This window comes from Hypomesus nipponensis, chromosome 15 (assembly GCF_054491055.1).
Source record: "Hypomesus nipponensis isolate SF chromosome 15, ASM5449105v1, whole genome shotgun sequence".
Lineage (NCBI taxonomy): Eukaryota > Metazoa > Chordata > Actinopteri > Osmeriformes > Osmeridae > Hypomesus > Hypomesus nipponensis.
In genome coordinates this window covers 6,004,059-6,022,897 of record NC_140375.1, presented here as the reverse complement: position 1 = coordinate 6,022,897, position 18,839 = coordinate 6,004,059, and the positions used below count along the sequence as shown (strand labels likewise).

At 46.7% G+C, this 18,839-nt stretch overlaps 3 protein-coding genes across 3 annotated transcripts; 1 reads left to right on the top strand and 2 right to left on the bottom strand.

Annotated features, from left to right (window-relative positions):
• Window positions 1–7,721: 7,721 nt before the first annotated feature.
• trappc6bl (trafficking protein particle complex subunit 6B, like) lies at window positions 7,722–10,181 on the bottom strand. Its single transcript, XM_084674348.1, has 7 exons — window positions 10,094–10,181; window positions 9,756–9,838; window positions 9,589–9,659; window positions 9,183–9,300; window positions 8,999–9,082; window positions 8,619–8,712; window positions 7,722–8,184 (listed from the first exon to the last, which is right to left on the bottom strand). Exons 2-7 carry the CDS (start codon window positions 9,834–9,836, stop codon window positions 8,153–8,155), a joined length of 480 nt encoding a protein of 159 aa, XP_084530474.1. The 5' UTR covers window positions 9,837–9,838; window positions 10,094–10,181; the 3' UTR covers window positions 7,722–8,152.
• A 65-nt stretch (window positions 10,182–10,246) lies between these two features.
• On the bottom strand, window positions 10,247–13,904 carry LOC146257176 (uncharacterized). Its single transcript, XM_084674346.1, has 4 exons — window positions 13,068–13,904; window positions 11,951–12,578; window positions 11,536–11,868; window positions 10,247–11,297 (listed from the first exon to the last, which is right to left on the bottom strand). The coding sequence occupies exons 2-4, from the start codon at window positions 12,375–12,377 to the stop codon at window positions 10,672–10,674; spliced, it is 1,386 nt and encodes a 461-aa protein (XP_084530472.1). The 5' UTR covers window positions 12,378–12,578; window positions 13,068–13,904; the 3' UTR covers window positions 10,247–10,671.
• Window positions 13,168–14,602, top strand: bloc1s3 (biogenesis of lysosomal organelles complex-1, subunit 3). Its single transcript, XM_084674347.1, has 2 exons — window positions 13,168–13,272; window positions 13,651–14,602. The coding sequence occupies exons 1-2, from the start codon at window positions 13,199–13,201 to the stop codon at window positions 14,255–14,257; spliced, it is 681 nt and encodes a 226-aa protein (XP_084530473.1). The 5' UTR covers window positions 13,168–13,198; the 3' UTR covers window positions 14,258–14,602.
• Window positions 14,603–18,839: the final 4,237 nt, after the last annotated feature.

Here is an 18,839-nt window from a genome sequence, read left to right as displayed (position 1 = left end):
CTCAAACAAGCCAAAACAATCTATTTTCTTAAGGGGGGTGGAATCACTCTATCAAGGCACAACGACAGGTAAACACACCCTCACGCCTCAAGCTATGTGTGTGTGTGTGTGTGTGTGTATAGATACCTGATCTGATGGTCAAGCAGTATGTTTACACTTCAGGTAACAAGACCCCTCTATGCTTCAGGACAGTGGCTAAACTAACGGGCCCTCTAACTAACCTTATCTCCCTCTCTCTGGCTCTCTCTGGCTCTCTCTGTCTCTCTCTGTCTCTCTGTCTCTCTGTCTCTCTCTTTCTCTGTCTGTCTCACTGTCTCTCTCTGTTTCTCCCTGTCCCTCTGGCTCTCTCTTTCTCTGTCTGTCTCTCTGTCTCTCTCTGTCTCTCTGTCTCTCTCACTCTCTCTTTCTCTCTTTCTCTCTCGGTCTCTCTGGCTCTCTCTGTCTGTCTCTCTGGCTCTCTCTTTCTCTGTCTGTCTATCTCTGTCTCTCTCTGTCTCTGTCTGTCTCTGTCTGTCTCTGTCTGTCTCTGTCTGTCTCTCTGTCTCTCTCTTTCTCTGTCTGTCTCTGTCTGTCTCTCTATCTCTGTCTCTGTCTGTCTCTCTGTCTGTCTCTGTCTGTCTCTCTGGCTCTCTCTTTCTCTGTCTGTCTCTGTCTGTCTCTCTCTGTCTCTCTCTGTCTCTGTCTGTCTCTGTCTGTCTCTGTCTGTCTCTGTCTGTCTCTCTGTCTCTCTCTGTCTCTCTCTGTCTCTGTCTGTCTCTCTGTCTTTCTTTCTCTCACATACAGACACCCGCATCATAAGCAGACATTCAGTAAAGTTAGACACACATGCGGGCCCTCAGGCCCTGTGCTGCTCTGCTTACCCAGGGTGAAGGGGGGCGGGTGGGAGGGGGGGGGCGGGGTGGGGAGCAGGGTGGGGGTATTGAAAACAAGGCCCTCAGTATAAAACCCTATTGAAATGGCTGAAGGGGGGGGGGGTTTATTTCAGAGGGCCTGGAGTTATTTGGAGGCTGCTGAACATCTGCTCCTAGTGAACAAGGCAGGACAACCCCCTCATCACCCCCTGTCTCCCTGGTGGTGGGGGGGGGGGTCAAGCTGGCCTGGCCTGGCCTGGCCTGGCCTGGTAGAGAAACAGTAGGAACTAGGAGTGGATGAAGTGGAAGAGGTCTGTGGATACAGAGCTGGAGGCTGCCCATCCCGCTTGGCTGAATGTCCTGTGATCTTATGTTGTGATCACAAACCTTAGTCAAATGGTTAGGGTTTAATAGCATATTCAGATACATCTATTCAGTAGTACAGTGTATATATACTCATATACAGTGTGTGCATACTGATCATATATATATATATTATATATATATGTATATATATATATATATATATATATATATATATATATATATATATATATATATATATATGTACACACACATACTGTATGAGTGCATATAGCATGCATCTTCTGTAAATGAGAGATTTCAAACGTATTCATGAAACATTACATTTTTCACTTTGCCATTATGGGCAATTGGTTATAGAGTAATGGACACAAATTAAAATTTGATCAATTTCAGATTAGATCTACAACACATATATTTGCTAAAAGTGAAGCTTCTAGCAACCTTCTGGAGCAAAATAGCCACATACACAATAACAAAGGTTTAGCCCACAAAGGTTTAGACAGCATCACTACTATTGATTGTTACCCTTAATGTTCACAATTCAATGTGTGAATTAGGCTTTACTGCAACCCTATTGCGATGTCAGTCAGTTTAACGGAATGCATGATGTTCTACCATTGGAATGGAATGTTCAATGTATAGAAATGCAAATTCATAACCCGCATCTGCCAATGGAATGTTATGATTGTATGGGTATGCTAATTCATATAAGTCGTCAATGTCACTCCTGACTTTGGCTCACCATGGTAATGGGCCTAATGGCTCTTTAAACTCATGACTTAAGTTGATTGAAACTGACTTAAGATTGAAACATCTCTCTTTTCTCTTCCCTCCTTCCTAGAACGTTCTACCATCTCCTTTTCCCCCTTTCTCTCCTCGCCTGCTGTCTTCTTGAAGGACTCTCAAACAATAAACTGGTGACTGGATCACGAGGGCTTGGAGGGGCAGTGAAGGACAGAAGTTGAGAGGTAGAAGAGGAGGAGGAGCGGGCGGGGGGGGGGACGCGCTCCCTCCCCCACTCTTTTTACCTCTCTCTTTCCCTCTACTTTCATCCATCTCTTCTGCACAGTCCCAGTCCTCTCCTTTCCAGCTGGGTCTCATTTGGACTAGCTAAACTGGCTTCATCCAGCCCTCTCCTGACCCCCCCACAGGGCCAGCCCAGCAGGTACCACACAGAGGTCAGGGTTCACCACCTGCCCTCTGACCTCCCGACATGACCCTCCCACTAACCCCCCTCCCCCCAGCAATTCCTCTCTTCAGAACAGCGGACCTGTGTGGATTCAATTAAACGTCCACACATTGGAGAAGTGGAGAGAGGGGTGGGGGGGGGGGTTGGGGGGATGAGAAGGAGGGATGACTGGGTCAGGCAGACCAGTGAAAAGGGGACAAGGGAGACACAGGACGAGTCAGAGGGAGAGTCAACCAGGGAGATAGATAGTGGAGAGGGAGAGAGAGAGAGAGAGAGAGGGGGGGGGGGTTAGAGAGGGGTGAGGAGTGAGGAGCAGGACAAAGGGGGTGATTCTTCAGCAGGGAGCCCATTGGTTCCTTGGCAGCAGTGACATAGGGTGAGTCAGCTGTGAAAGCTTGTGTGAGGTTGACTGAGCACCAATAGCCAGATTAGCCTTGCTGGGACATGTCATTTGGTAAACATGGAGGATGGGAGACAGGATCGACTGCAGGCCTGCCCAGAGCCAGAGAGGACAAGACCCTCCGTATGACACCAGCTCCACCTTGGGAGGAGGAGGGGAGGATAGCGGAGAGAAAGTCTGTTGTTGTCTAAGTCTGCTGGCGAAGCGAGCAGCCGCTTGAGAACTGTTGAAGATGATACTAGTTGAATGCACTGCTACAGTTTGTCGTTGTAGATTCTGACAGGTTTTGTAACGTGAAGTCCAACTAAAGGTATCTTGAGGTATCTTTATTCATATAAATAATCAAAGTTTGAATTGTGGTGAGGTAGTTTGATTGGGAAGAGAGTCATCAAAACCTCTCTGGAATACAGAAAGTCACAAACCCACAAAGTTGTGTTTAGGTAAAGAAACCAAACCTCTCTCTTTCTCTGTCGGTGTAACCAACCACCATTTTGAGATGTCTGTGTCTCGCCTTGAGAACAAAGCACTCTGCTGTAGGCTAGTGTCCTTCTGCTTTCCAAATGGCCATTCTAATCTTATATCTGTCAAACGGACACACCTTTCCACAGGTGGACCCTGGCCCGTTTCCAGGTAGAAGGACACACCTATACAGCCTGTGGCTCCCTGGGCTTTGTCCCTGGCTCGGGGAAAATAAGGGTGCTACTCTGTTTGGTTCACCAGAACAATCCATTAACTTAGCCTTGAGCTTAGTGAAACCCTAAACGTCCATACCTGTATAACTCTAGCTCCATTGTCAGGTGTGTGTGTGTGTGTGTGAACTTTAGTGATTTTAAGGAAGAAGCACTTATAGTGATTTGAGAGAACAGTGTTCTTTCCCTCCTGTCTCAACTCCAGTCCCCTCACGTTCACCCCAGACTCTCCCCTAACCCCAAACAGACCATAAAAATAAAAGAGATAGAGTTTAACAGACCATAAACATACCAAACAAAAACAAATACTGAACTGAGTACTGTTATCTGGGGGTTTATGATCCTGGAGTTGAAACTGCTTTGTGATGCTAAACTAAAGCCGAGCTAGAGCTAATATCTAATGTTAGCATTTCAGCTCGTGGTAAAACCTAAACAATCCCAAGCTCAGCACATGTGACCACAGTGTGTTTGTGTATGTGACAAGACTGTGTGTGTGAGACCACACTTTGAATGTGTGTGTGATTATCCAGATTTGTTGTGAGGGCTCAGATTAGTCGGCTAATGCCAAAACGGAAGAAAGTACAGCTTTCAAACCATCTGTTTTTACAAGACTGGGCCTTAACTCCCACAACAAAGTCTGACGCTTCGAGGTTTACGATGTTTTACGAACGCAACGAGAAGCAGATGTTTCCAGCGGGTCACTTCATCATCGGCGTGGATCTTTTCCTGATCCTCGTCTGACAGTGCGAGCCGAAGCTCCAACCAGAAGGCCAGGTCTCTAACAGTAGTGACCTGGCAGAGAGAGAGAGACTGTGTCCTTAGAAGCCTTTGATTAGTCAAGTGTTACACTGGCTCCTCCTCTCCAGGCGGGGGGCTCAGGTAGGCCTCTGTCGCCCCCCTCAAAGACCCAACTTCCCCTTGATACCCCCCCACCCCCCCTCTCTCTTTTAATCAGGCTGGGTCTCCCTCTGAGGGAAGTGATTAGCAACAGGCCCCCCCTAAAAAAGAGAGAGAGAGAAGAGAAAAAAAAGTTAATCCTTTCAGAAGCGGCAGAGAAAGAGAGGAAAGCGTCGTTCAGGCGTTCTGGTATTGTAGCCAGATTTCCTCTGACTGAGCCGCAAAGAAGCAATCGGCAGGAGCCCCTAACCCTCCCTTTCTCCACCCCCCCTTCACCCCTCCTTCGTCCCTCTCCCTTATTCTCCCTCATTCTCAATCACCCACTTTTTACTCCTGCAGGAGCCCCTCACCCTCCCTAACCCTCACTTCATCCCCTTCCCTCCCTCACCTCCCTCCTACTCCTCCTCTTTCAGTCCCTTGCTTCAAAATGAGGGAAGAGTTATAGCAGGGACAAGTGGAAACAGGGATGTGGGGATGAGTGTGTGTGTATTAGGATGTGTTTGTGTGTGTATGTTTGTCTAGTTAGAAAACTCAACCTGGTCTGGAGAGGCCATATGTCAAATGTCACAGAGCAGGAGGTAAAGCAGAGACAGTGACAGGCCAATAAACCCCCCCCCCCCCCCCCCACACACACACACAAAAACACATGGTGTGAGAGACAAGGGAATGAGAGTAATTACAAGGTGTATGAGCCAGAAAATAAAGTATTCTCTCCTCCTCTCCTTCTTTCCATCAGCAAGATAGAGTTCTGGAGGGAACCAGTGACAGCAACACAAATCAGTAAAGCCCAGCACCATGCGAGCACTGTGTGTGTGTGTGTGTAAACGTGTGCATGTGTGTGTGTAGGGTCAGCTTTATGTGTGAGCAGCTCTGTGCTCCCTCATTCACTCCCCAGCTGCAGAGTGGATCTGAGGCTCTCACTCCCATCCCAAGATGAAATCTCCAAACTCCTGAGATGTGTGTGTGTGTGAGTGGTGCACTGCAAAGAAAAAAAGAGAAGGATGAAGAGAATAAGTGGAGGGAAGTGGGTTCATTCCACCCACTGGGTCTGCTGCTGGGTGGTGTGTGTGTGTGTGTGTGTGTGAGTGGGGGGGGGTTAACGGGTGTGTTGTTTTGTAATAAGTCCTCTCTCTCCTCTTTTAAGTTTATGGGTGAAATTGTGATGCAGGCAGCGCCGAAAACTCAAGACCACGCTGCTCTATGCAGGCCAGCAGCTGTCCCTCCCTCCCTCCCTCCCTCCCTCCCTCCCTCCCTCCCTCCCTCCCTCCCTCCCTCCCTCCCTCCCTCCCTCCCTCCCTCCCTCCCTCCCTCCCTCCCTCCCTCCCTCCCTCCCTCCCTCCCTCCCTCCCTCCCTCTTCACCCATACCTCCGACAGACCCCCATCCATCCACTGCTGCACTCTCTCCTCCCCCCATCCCCCTGTTCCCTCTTCCTCTGCCATTCACGGGTCCCCATCTACAGCTTCTTCTCTGCCTGTCTTCCATCCGGCCCCTCTCTCCCCACACCCAGACCTACCAGGAGAGACACTTTGTAGGTGGAGGGGTCATCTCGCAGATAATTTTGTCTGTGTGTAGCAGACTTTGTTGTGTAAATGTGAGGGCATCAACCCCGTTCATGGGTTGTTCATTCATTCACTCTCTCTCTTTCTCTCTCTCAGATTTCTCCCAGGAGTCCTTGCACCAGTTTCAAATGACCTATTAGACACAATCATAAATACACACTGCTTTATTTGTAATGCTGTACAACTTGTCAAAGATCCATCGAATGGAACCAATATCATGAAGTCTCAAATAAAAGGTAAAGAAAATGTGATTCAGAAAAGCATTCCTTTTATATTTGCGGTGACACCGATGCTGTACATGTGATTTGATTACAAAATTAGGACTTATTTGGTTACAAAACTTGCATAGTAGTTTTTACGTGTTTTACAGAAAAGGGAACTTACAGCATGACTATAATGATGGAAACGTAACAGACATAGAAAGGAGATTAGCAACGGAGGGAGGGAAAGAGTGAAAGAAAGAGGGCGGGCGGGCGAGCAAACCACATTGAGGAAGGAAATCTCCACAGCACAGATGGTGGTGTTTGGGAGAGCCTCCATAAAAGCACCTCACAGTCCTGCTTCTCAACAGAGAGACATGAATGAGAGGGGGGAAAAGAAAGAACGAAAGAGCGAGCGAGCAGTGGAGGATGTTTACAATAACGTACCCTGGCCCCAGATTGAGAGAAGGAGTGTTTGAAAGTTCTCCACAAAGAGAGCTGGTGAAAGCCCCCCCCAGGTCCCTGGGCTGCACTCTGGTCTCCATTGTCTCCAGCCCTGCTGCAGGACACCAGCGCCGGGTTTTCCTCTGTGGAAGGTAGAAACCACCCAGCTGAGTTGAGGACCGTGCTGGCAATGCTTGGAAGATCCTTTTTTTATAAGTAGGTAAGAGTTGAGAGATTCAGACTCGCATGAAACTCTCAGGAGATGTTAGAGGAACAGAATTGACATCCTTCCTCTGAATGCCTTCGCTTGAAAGGCGAAAGGGGAGGTCGTTTTAAACTAACCTGCTCTGAATTTAAGCGCAAAGATCCATGGAAAAGCTGCAGAACAGAAAACCATCAAACTTTTGTAGAGGGTTCCAAGTCACGTCAGTTCCGCAAGAGGCCTATATTTCAAGGCAAGACATCTAGGACAGCTTTCTTTTCCCTCTTACTTGCAAACATACACACCCTCTCCCTCTACACAATCTCACTCACTACACCATCAGACACACACGTTCCCTCTACGACTGTCAGACACACACACTCCCTCTGCACACATCTGTGAGAAGCGAGGTCTAGAGAACACGAGGGAACGTGTGATAGAAGCAAGCAGAGGCTCAAACTGACAGGTTTACAGACACGGTCATGAATCTGTGCTCGACTCCATCAGCATACCAAAATAAACTCCAGATACTCTATCAGTCATGTCCCTCGACTCTTGCACTGTGATGTATAGAACCATCTAGAAGTGACATCTGGTTCAATTTTAAACCGTTCCCAAGGGAGAACTAGATTTTCACGGTCGCTGGTCATCCAAATTCTGACTGAGGATTGTGGTTTATCCAGCAATATCATCCAGACTTTCCAGACCTTGAGTTAACCACTGCTAAACATCTGTACTATATAGTAAATCTGGTATATGATGCCGGCCTATTGCTTTTGATGCATATTGACGCAGATTGATTGCTGTGTTCATGTAAAATATATTCTTGCATGAATATATTATTGTTTCCTACCACTCACTCTCAAGGCAGACTGCAGAGTAAATCTAGCAGAGGCTGACCTCTAGTGGTAAGAAAGGGAATTACATATAGAGGGGAGCACAACGAAAACAAAGACACACATTATTAAAAGTAAACATTTTAAGAAGGGAAATTGTAAACTCATAACTTAATGGATGGAGAGAGACAATGAAAAGCCTTTTAACACAAATAATAATTACCAATTGGAAATTAAGACAAGAGATGGCAGTGATTTGTGGATGAAAAACTATAAAGACTACCTACTGGCTGCTTTAGGAATTCTATTTAAGAAAAGTTAACCGTAAATATCTCTTTATAATCAATTGTTGACAAATTCAGGACAATAAATAAACATCTGTGTACAAAAATAACATGTAGTAAACCCTTCTGTATGTGTGTGTGTGTGTTTATCTTTCTAAGTGTGCGTAACCCTCAACAGGTTAACATTCACATTATGAAGTTGTTCTTCTTTGTCAAGTTTTGGGAGAAGGCCTGACCAGGTCCAGAATAGGTTATCCCAGGTCCAGACAGGGTCAGATTTTCTGGATTACCACCTGGAATTTACCTATGAGAGACAAAGTATGGAGTGGTGTTTAAAATAAGAGGATGGATTCAGGAAGGTACAGACAGGCCTGTCAAACATTGCACAGACAGACATGCAGACAGACATACATGCAAACAGACAGACATGCAGACATACATGTAGACAGACATACATACAAACAGAAATAGAGACAGACATGCAGACAGGCAGTAAAACAGAGACAGGAAAACGTGGGTACCGCCAAACAGATACAGACACAACCAGACAGATAGACAGACACAACCAGACAGATAGACAGACACAACCAGACAGATAGACAGACACAACTAAACAGATAGACAGACACAACCAGACAGATAGACAGACACAACCAGACAGATAGACAGACACAACTAAACAGATAGACAGACAGACAGACAGACAGAGCTCTGCATTCCCAGCAGTGTTGGACTCACATGAGGGCATGAGAGAGACCTCTGCAGTGACCACACTGTCCATGCCCAGGTTAGACAGTGCTCCTCTCACCAGACCACACGAGTACGCCAGGTACTGGGGAACACACACACACACACACACACACACTGGTGGATCACATAACACACAACAATACCACAATAAACAACAAGTCAACCTACCGATCACCTCATTCCCCTCCAGCCATGTAACTGTAGCAACCGAGATGTGACCAAAATCTGATCTCACAGCCCAACATGTTTGAGTTTTTTATGTTGGTTTGTGTGTGTTCACAAGGGACCTTCATGATTAATGTTTGGGCACCTGTTATAGAGAACTTAAAGAGAACCTGTGTAGGAGAACCTGTATACTGCAGTGCTACCTTAGGAGCATCCTCAAGATACTGTTTTCCACTGGAGAACTGAGTCAGCAGAGAAAACTTGTTGTCCTGGAGAACATATGTTCCCTGGAGGGGAAATAACAACAGTCATAAAGAACAGAATATGCATCATGGAACATGTGATGTTTCTGAGATGGTGGGTGCTACTTCTGTGTGCCAAGCCCACCTGGTGGTTGGTCCTGAGGTTGTCCACCTGCTTTCTGAAGACATTGATCCAGAAGTCTTTACAGATGAACTTCATCACGTCCAGGTCATCCTTGAAGCTAGGGGAATCTTTGGTGAACCTGACGTGAGTAAAAAAACTGTGTTTAAGATCCACAGGTTGTAAGCTGTGTCTGTAGATCCAAACTTTTATATACACATGAACACTTTCCTTGACCTAAATCAACTACAAATAGTTAGCTTACAATTTGATGGCTCTGTTGGTCCGAGTTTCAACGGAAGATTCTGATTAGTTAGTTTACAAGTTATGTATAGTTATGGGTTTAACATAACCTTATAACTTGTAGTCTACGGTCAACTTGTAGTATATGGTCAGGCTCGTACGGTATAATATTTAACATGATGCCCACCTCTCTATCAGGCCCTGTCCGACTCTAAATCCCATTCCTTCTAGGGTAGAGACACACGTCGCCCGGTCCTGCTATGAAGAGAAAGAAAAACGGTCAGCATGCGCATGTGTCATGATGAGACGATATTGACTGTGATTCGGTATCAAACTGCCAAGCTTGCTAGCTACCTTGTTCATGGAAGCGTGGTCTTTGTAAACAAGGGACACCATCTCCATATGGAGAAACTCAAACAGGGCGTCATCCGCCATATCTGCAGATATAAAATACGTTTCTAACCGTTATAAACGTAATCGTTTCTCTGACAAACCTTCTGATACGGGTCGAACAACATGGAAAAAGTCAGTAAAGGCTATCAAGTTAACGATGTAGTTAGCTGACGTCAGTTCATATGCATGCATCCAGGTTAGCTACGGCTTAGCTCTTATCGCAATGTTTCTTTCTGAACGAAATTATTTCATAAATGTGAATACACAAATGGTTTGAAAAATTATATGTAAGTAGTTACCTGTCTGTAAAGATTTTTTGGGGACACAAATCGTCAATGTAAACTAGGCGCTTCCGGACTACGGAAGCCTCTAGGACCGTCGTCTGAGCGTTGTCGAATGTCGTAGTCGTATTTCACTGACATGCAAACATGATGACACTTCAGTTCCAAAAACACGTTTTCATCATTTTTAATTCCAAAATGCAAATAAATATTTTCACGTCAGACCATATATAAGGTTATTCTGTAGTACAATCACAATCAAGCCAGTGGCTCATTCTAAAGCCTACATATTTCATGTGCTTTATTAGTCCATGACATAACAGCGTTACACTCACTGACCAGCGCCACACAACCTGTCCATCAGCAGACCAGCAAATAGCCAACAAAACAAAGGTCTATTGACTAATGACATTATTACAACAGCTGGAAGGGGTGTTGAGGTCTCCCCAGCTCTTACACAGTCCTGGGATGGGTCTCTAGTGTCAGTTCAGTCCTCCCACCACCAGAGGGCAGGAGGGCTCAGTTGTATCTGTAACTGGTTCCTTAAACACCAAACAGACAGCTGGTCTATCGAGTCTCTGGGAAGGGGAAGTCTGTCAGGAGGGAGGCTGGGAGGGTGAGGTCTTGCAGGGGGGAGGTGGGGCAGGGGTTTCTGAGGGAGTCTTGGAAGGGGATGTGGGTGGTGAAGAAGGCTGGGAGGGGGAAGGAACCAGGGAGGGGGGCTGTGACGGAGAGGTCTTGCATGAGCAGGGCTGCTGTCTCTGGGTTTGGACCTGCTCCACCCCTCTTAGGATCTGGACCAAGGCGCTGTGGACCTGCAGCACCATGGTGGATGGGTCTGACTGTAACACGGGCTCAGCCTGCCCCAAAAGGTCCATCTGTCTATTTGGGGGGTCATTCTGCAGGAACGAGGTTGTTATGGCCTGCCGGGATGGAAAGGCCTGTTTGCTGGAGGAGTCATTTCTGTCAGGGTCTGGTTTGATAGGGCTGCTAGGTGACTGCTGGGTGGGGTGGCTGGGTGACTGGTGGGTGTAGCTGTCAGGGCAGCGTTTGGAGGCCCGTGTCGTGTTGTTAGACAGCTGTTCCAGAAGGTGTGTCTGGCGGTCCAGTAGACCCAGCAGGCTGCAGTGGAAGGCCCGCTGCTCTGCTCGCTGTAGCGCCACCTGCTGGTTCAACATGCTCAGCTGCTGCAGCACCAGGCTTGGGCTGTCCTCACAAGTGCCTGAGAAGAAATGAGTTGGTGAACGGCCATAGCTCAGTGGTAGAACATTTGACAGGAGATCAACAGGTTGCTGGTTTAAATCCCTACCAAGTACGCTGCTTTGGATGAAAGTGTCTACTAAACAATATTTTACGTTGCATGTTCAATTGATAGATCAGCGTTGGGGATTTCAAAATCGGTATAGTCCCATTGAAAATTGTGCTTTTAAAAACAGCATCTGTCATCAAAACCCACTTACCAGCAGGCATGCCTGGGCTGAAGCTAGCATGCTCACTGCCCAGCTCCCCTCCAGCCAAGCAGGGGGGAGTCTGTGGCTCTGTCTTCACTGGATACAGATACTCCCCGGACTCCCCCAGGGTCATCACCTCGTCAGAGCCATGCTCTGCCCAACGAGGGACTCTGAGTCTGGGGCTCTGCTGGCCAGGGCCCCCCCAGGCCTCTTCTGGAGGGTGTAGCCCCCAGGCTGGTGCCCCGGGGCTGGCCTGGCGCTCATCAGGACTGGCCCTGGGGTTGTCGCTGTCGCCCTCTAGTGGAGGAGCCATGGAGCTCTGCCAGGAAGGCATGTAGTCACCTAGGAAAGGAGGAGAGGAGTTGTGAGGGGACTGAGGGAAAAGAGGAAAAGAGAGAAGGGAACAAAGTGAGATCGAACCTACCTGTTCCATCATCAGTAGGGTCCTCCAGGTCTGAGGGGGTCCTCTCCACCCCAGTGTGCCCTTCTGTTGAGCCTGTTTCAAGGTCAGGGCCTGATGTGCGAGGCTTCCGGGCAAGCATGCGGTCCAACAGCCGGAAGTAGCGAAAGGACTCTATGGCAGCCAGCCTCGCTGCTGGTGATCGATAGCCCGCCATCTTGATCTTGCGGTACTTGTGCTTGAGGCTCTTCCAGCGGTTGCGTATCTGGTTGACGGTGAACATGATGTCCCGCCTGGCCAGGTTGCTACGGAGGCGCCGGAAGTGAGAGTAGTTGCGCTGGCGTTTCTTGTCCAGCTCGTGAACAAGGTCCAGCTGTTGGATCAAGTTCAGCATGGCGAACGTGTCTGACTCCGTCCACCATTTGTTGGGCTTCTTATCTCTCAGCTCCATGGTTGTCTGCCGGATTTACTCCTGGTCTTTCCACTCCTGGTCTTTCCACTCCAGGTCTCTCCACCCCTGGTCTCTCCACTCCTGGTCTCTCCACCCCTGGTCTCTCCACCCCTGGTCTCTCCACCCCTGGTCTCTCCGCACCTGACCTCCTGTTTTCTGCCCTGGTGGACTGGGCCCACCTGGGCTCCTATGGCTCTAAGGCTTCGGGGTTTAGAGTTAAAACATGTACATTTAAAATGTGAGGGGGGTAAAAAAATTATATAAAATATATTTTTATTTTGCATGTTATGGACTTAGTAGAATAGGTATTGTAGGGCATTTCAAAACTAAACGTGTTATTTTAAAATTATGCGAGTACTTAAGCTTTTGAATCTTTCTATAAGATAAAATATGTGCAATAACATCTGGAAAGAAAAACGAGAATGACAGCAAGCGACAAGCGGAAAACTCATTTTCATAATATTCGGATAATTTGACGGAACGCTCTCCTAAGAAAACAACTAAAAGTGTCAGCAAGCTCTTTCAAGTAACAAAAAAACAAATCAGTGAATCTTCCATGTCAATTCCAGTAACATGATACACGAAATAGCTGCCTGCACTGAAACACATTGCCTTAAAACGTTTAATTTGCAAACATCCTAATCACAGGTTTGTCTTTCTACAGTAAACATACATCCTTACAATACACACCAGTGGATGAAAAATGTGTGCTGTACCACACAGAAGCGGACCAAGCTGACAGCCTGAATGACCGGTGACGCTAGCTAGGAAAGGTCCAGTGGTCGATGCACGGTGACTGCGGTAGCCATCACGGGTGCCTAATGTCGAGACGAGGTAGCAAACGTACGCCTTTCCGTGGTGTATGGCAGTCTGCGACCATGTCTAACAGCATACGGTAGAGTTTGCTTCATCATTTTCAACACTGTAACAACAAGCGTGCATACTGTCTGCAACAGATACAACCCCATCCCCTCAACATTCAGTTGGATATTTTAGTGTTCTACGCAGCGCACGGGGCTGCGTCAAAGAAGCACCCCGGCGTGCGTGTTCCTGTCATGTGATTGGGGCTTGTTGACATTCCCAACGTCACATGTCCTCCGATTCCACATTCGATTGGTCTTTCTTTACATTCGGCGTTACTTCCTGCTCGTGACTCTTGTTAAATGTGAAGGCATGTCAGTTTCTGATCAAATGTCCGTATCTTCTTTGTAATCGTTGTCAAATCATTTCAGACATTACAATAGTTATAATTGTGTTCTCTCGTTGTGTGTAGAGTTCTAAGTAAAATGGCGAGCAACAAATACCAGCTAGTGGTGCAAGGAGAGGCTTCAGAGACGGACTCGGACGACGAGGTGTACATCACCTCCCTCTCCGCTCCCTCCGCGGCCGCAGCTGGGGTTAAGGTTCCCGGCGAGGCCTCAGAGACCGACAGCGAAGAAGAGGTTGAGAAAGCACGGAAATGTGTGATTGCCTCCAGTTCGGAGAACGTGCGGACACTCCATAAGGAGCTGCCTCCGCTCATTGTGATCAGAGACAACCCAGACATTCCATCGGTGTTGGAGGACCGCCCGGTTTCTAGGCCCGAGCCTACCGAACAGTTCAATACCCTTCTGCAACATAAACTACTAGAAAGTAACGGGCGGCTGTGCGCCGACGTAACCCAGACCCTCCGACAGGTGTACGGTAATGCCACGAAAGAGATCCGCGTGGCCACCGGTCACCTGAACAACTCGCAGAGCGGCATCATCAACGCTTCTCACAGCATCCGGCTAATCCTCGAGGACCTCAAATCCGTCTCAGAGAAAATTGACATAATCACCAGCTGTCACTTGTTGCCAGATATTATTATACCCAGCACCGAGAGTCTGCCTGGTCAGTGAGGTGAGGGATAGGATTTTCTACCCAATGACAATGATGGTACTTTTGCATAAGTACGACAATCTTAACTGTAATACTGCGTTCACAGTTCAACAAGTGAAGACAGGATGGTAGGAGATTGATGTCGCTTCACCTTCAGAATGCATTCCTGTAGCTAACAGCCCCTCCTAGTGGCCTAATGAAGTAATGCATGTGATATGATGCCTGTTGCAGTAGCATAGGCCTGAGGATTAGTGAAGGTACATAATGGACACAATTGTCATGATTGAAATGGTTTGCCATGTGTTAACAACATTGAGCTTATGAAAATAGTCTAAATAGCATTTAATAAAATAATATTCTATTAAGATGGATTTGAGCAGTTTGTGAATATTTCCAGATTGTTGCAATTACCAGAGATGTGAAGGGGAATGACAACAAAGAAATCTGATTAATTTCTCTCTGCAAGATACATAAATGATTTGACAGTAACTATCATGCTTTCAATATATAATATAAAGATATACATATAAAGGGTTTTAGTATAATTCAGACAAGAATATAAGTTTGTTCTGCTGGACTTTCAGAAAACGATGTGTAAAGGTCAGCGTTCCTCAGGGGTCATCCAAAGGTCATACTGGAGGTCACCTTAGCTCCTGTACACCACAGAGACTCTTCCCAGGCAGCCTCCCCATCTGAAGCAGAATCACAACAGTACATGTTGTATCATGGTCAGTTCAGTACCATTTATGTGTCATGGTTCCCTAAAACCACAGTTTTCCTGGATGCGCCCCAAACTGTCAGAAAGGATGGGAGGTGAAATGCTCAATGCACATACAACTATTGGCATGTAGGCCCGAGTGAAGACGGATGTCTTTGACATGTCAAGACATCAGTTCTAAATGATGTCATTAGACAAGGCTTTAACAGCAGCTTCCAGCTGGCGGACAGAAGGGTTCATGGGGAAGGTTAGGGTGTGTGGGTGGTTTCTCCAGATATACGGCAGGTCAGAGGACACACACGCAGCGCTGTCTCTGGGAACCTATAGTCTGAAGAGTGGAGCTGTAAAAACATACTTCTCTCCCGAGGCCCACTCATCCTTACTTCTGCTAACATTCTCTTTGAGTTATTAGCAGAAGACAGCGCTGCCAGCCGATTGGTTGATGGGTCACCAGGGTCGGCTTAATGCCAAATAAAATGGAACACTTCACTGTCATTATTTTGCAAACAACTAATGGACTCCGTATGGGTTTCTAAATGTCACATTTACGTACAGAACATGATGATATGACCCATACATATGGGGATGACTCGCACATGGATCATTAAAACTAACTTATGGTTACCCTACGATTACATCGAGGGCCGCATTCATGTGTCGACATAAGCCCTGCAACCATGAGACCGCGGTGAATGTGATTGCTATGGTTACGGTGGTCGTCATCCTCGGTGGAAAGACTTCTGTTCTGTGAAGGTTAATCACAGTTTAGACAAATAAAGCACTCAGGAGAAGCCCTCTTGAGTGAACTGGCTCATTGGCGCGCACATACACTCGGGGATGTATCCGTTTCCTCGGCAACGGGTCGGAGTTCGTCCGTGTCTTCCTCGCCTCTTGTCTGCAGGCTTGAGAGTCCATGTTGACCCAACATACGGTATGGCCCGAGCCCCTCTTATCACACCAATGTCCACTGGAAGTCCAGCATCCACTCTCAGAACCCTGCAGGACCTCTGTCCTGTTTTGGAACCTTCCTGCAGCTCTGCCCCGGTCAGTCTGTAGTTCTATGGCGTTCTGGAGTATAGCCATCAAATACAAATCATTCATTGAATAACCACTGAAACACCATAAGCACTATGCTGATCCTTGATTTTTCTGCTGTACTTTACGTAAAGTATTTAGTATTTGATAAAAGTGTCTGCTAAATGAATGGAATTGAATATGACATGTAAAAATGTTTCATCTGGGCTGGCTGGAGGTGGAGTTAGGTCTGCCCCCTGCTGGAGGGGAGCTCACAGTACGTGCTTCGGGGGTGCTTAACCCTCCTGTTGTGTTCCGGTCAAAAGTGATCGATATACTAGTTTTCTCCCTGAAAAAATGTAGTTAATTTATTCTGATTGCCATAAGGTTCCATGACTTTGTCCACGCAGGTAAACAGCCCCCAAAAATATTTCAGAATTTCATAAAAATGTGGGTGTTTTATTTAACTTTTGTACACCTGTGGTGTTCCGTGTCAAAAATGAGCGGTCATTCAAAAAATGCGTAAGACGAAGATTTTTTAAATAACATTTTGTTCAGGCACACACCCAAACAACAAATGGACACACTTAACCTCCCAGACCCAATATGCACGTGTGTTTGAGTACACATATGCACACACATACATACACACACACAATAGGATCCAGACGAAGAGACAACCGATGTTGAACAATCTAGTGATGAGGAAGAAAAAGTAGTGAACAAGAAACAAACACAACAGGAGGGTTAATGTAAATGTAATGTACAATGTAAAGTCAACGCAAGTCACTACTGCTACTATAGCAAAAGACAGGCAAAAAAACTGAGCCAAGGATCTCAGTTATTATTTGAAGAACTAGGTGACTCTCATGGATAGGCCTACTTAACTTACTGGTTAATATTGCTGTCTTGACCGTCTATAAATAGGCCTATCCAGAAGGAATGAGAATAAGGCCTTGCTACTCAGAGATGTTTGTATTGAAACTTCAAAGTAAGTAGTTTGCACAGCGGTAATTGCTGCCATAAAGTGTGTTGACTGCTCATCATTGATTTTTACTCCCACTTTTATAAGGACAGATCTGTTGCTTTGTACCAGGAGAGGATATTCCTGTCTCAAAGTTTTGCCTCATGAACTTTAGCAGAGGTACAAGTTAAAGATCAATACACACCAAGTATGCTATCATTGCGGTTCAGGGATTGCAAAAGGATAGGGAATATAATTTGGCCACTTGTTCACACAGAATAACACAGCCACTTTAAAGTAAAACATTTGTTTTCAGGCTTCTGTCCTTTAAACATGTTAGGAGATTAGTTGTTGTCATTGAAATAATAAGAGAGAGTGAGAGAGTATTACCTTGTGCCTGTGTCTCATTACTTTCACTTACCCCCCTGCCACCCCCCCCCCCCCCCCACACACACACACACACACACACACACACAGCATCCCTCAATGCTCAATGATGCCATCTCCTCAAATGTGTCTTCCGCCTGCTTGTGCCATAGCCTGCTTTCGCAAGTGTGTATTCATAGCCGGTAAATTAATTCAGCCGGAAAACTCATTTAAATTCCATTACAGGCACCATTTTGCAGGGAGGGAGACCAGCAGAAGAATCAAATAGCGGGCTTGCTAATGAGCCTTTAGGCCTCCAGCAACACGCCTCAGAGAGAAACCTCACATCACTAGTACCACCAACTGTCAAGGCATGCCGGACAATCAGTAAACCAAGGCATCATATGCAGAGACATGGAGATTTAATGTCATATACAGTAGTATAGTTTTTCTCACAAGAGGAGTGGTTATTAGTCTTTGCATGGTGCGAGTTTTCTCTCATTACTGCTGATGTCTTCCAATAACTTGGAATGCATTTCATATTAGCATTTATTTAGTTGCTAACCAACACACATAAACATTACAAAACAAAAGGACATGGCACACACACACACAGTACAGAAGTTTGTCAAGATGCTACTGGCGGAATCCTAATTAAGTATTCAGGTGTTCACTGAGCCAGACTCTTTTAAAGTCATGTTTGTTATATCTTCTGGCCGATAGGGGTCTCTCTTGCTCTGCAACTGAGCTGTTGCTATGGCAGCAAATGCTGCACTGAACCATGACTAGGTGAAATGGTCAGGTCCTGTTACCGTGCCGACAGGACAATTAGCATGCAGGGACCCTGAGGAGACCAAAAAACAATCAATCTGAACACACACACGCACACACACACACACACACACAAACACACACAAACACATACACACACTCACCCACCCACGGGGGGCCTTCAGAGTGAAAGATGCACAGTCTTTTGTAATAGGACATTCCAGATCTGTAGGTAGTCTACCCTCCTCTGTAATGTGGTCCTATGGCAGACTGATGAAGGTAAACAAGCTTCACATCCAGAAATGGCTGCAGAAAAGCCCTCTCACAACTCAGGACACAACACAAATGTTCCTCTCCCTCCTCCAGTAACTCGAGCCGTGTTTCCATCCCCAGCCTGGGCTGTGTCTCGTCACCGCAGTGACAGCATGGGGTGTATGTCTATCAGTCCAGCCTGGGGGTGAGGGGTGGAGGTAGCTGTGGAGGAGGGGGCTGTCCCGGTTGATCGCTGATCACGGCTGGATCATACGTGATCTTGACATGACTACATGGATGATCTGACTGCAGCAACAGCAGCCTGGGGGTTACCTTGGCGATGAAGCATACTCGGTGAGCATGTGTGTGATGCAAAACCTTGTTAACATAATCCTGGCGACCGATCATATGATGGCAGTTTGAGTTCTGCGGTAGACCGACCCAGGCAGCTACAGGCAGTGGTTTAATCACCTTGGCATCTGCGGTCAACTTAACCTAGCTATGGTAATCGACACCA

Bases quoted from the DNA above. Each gene is read 5' to 3' on its own strand.
- trappc6bl (XM_084674348.1), bottom strand. From the start codon at position 9,836: ATGGCGGATGACGCCCTGTTTGAGTTTCTCCATATGGAGATGGTGTCC. The intron at 9,660-9,755 runs GTAGCTAGCAAG...TTCTCTTCATAG, and splicing joins ACCACGCTTCCATGAACAAG to CAGGACCGGGCGACGTGTGT. The intron at 9,301-9,588 runs GTGGGCATCATG...TACTCACGTCAG, and splicing joins GGACAGGGCCTGATAGAGAG to GTTCACCAAAGATTCCCCTA.
- LOC146257176 (XM_084674346.1), bottom strand. From the start codon at position 12,377: ATGGAGCTGAGAGATAAGAAGCCCAACAAATGGTGGACGGAGTCAGAC. The intron at 11,869-11,950 runs GTAGGTTCGATC...CTCCTTTCCTAG, and splicing joins CCCTACTGATGATGGAACAG to GTGACTACATGCCTTCCTGG. The intron at 11,298-11,535 runs GTAAGTGGGTTT...ATTTCTTCTCAG, and splicing joins CAGCCCAGGCATGCCTGCTG to GCACTTGTGAGGACAGCCCA.
- bloc1s3 (XM_084674347.1), top strand. From the start codon at position 13,199: ATGTCGAGACGAGGTAGCAAACGTACGCCTTTCCGTGGTGTATGGCAG. The intron at 13,273-13,650 runs GTAGAGTTTGCT...CGTTGTGTGTAG, and splicing joins ACCATGTCTAACAGCATACG to AGTTCTAAGTAAAATGGCGA.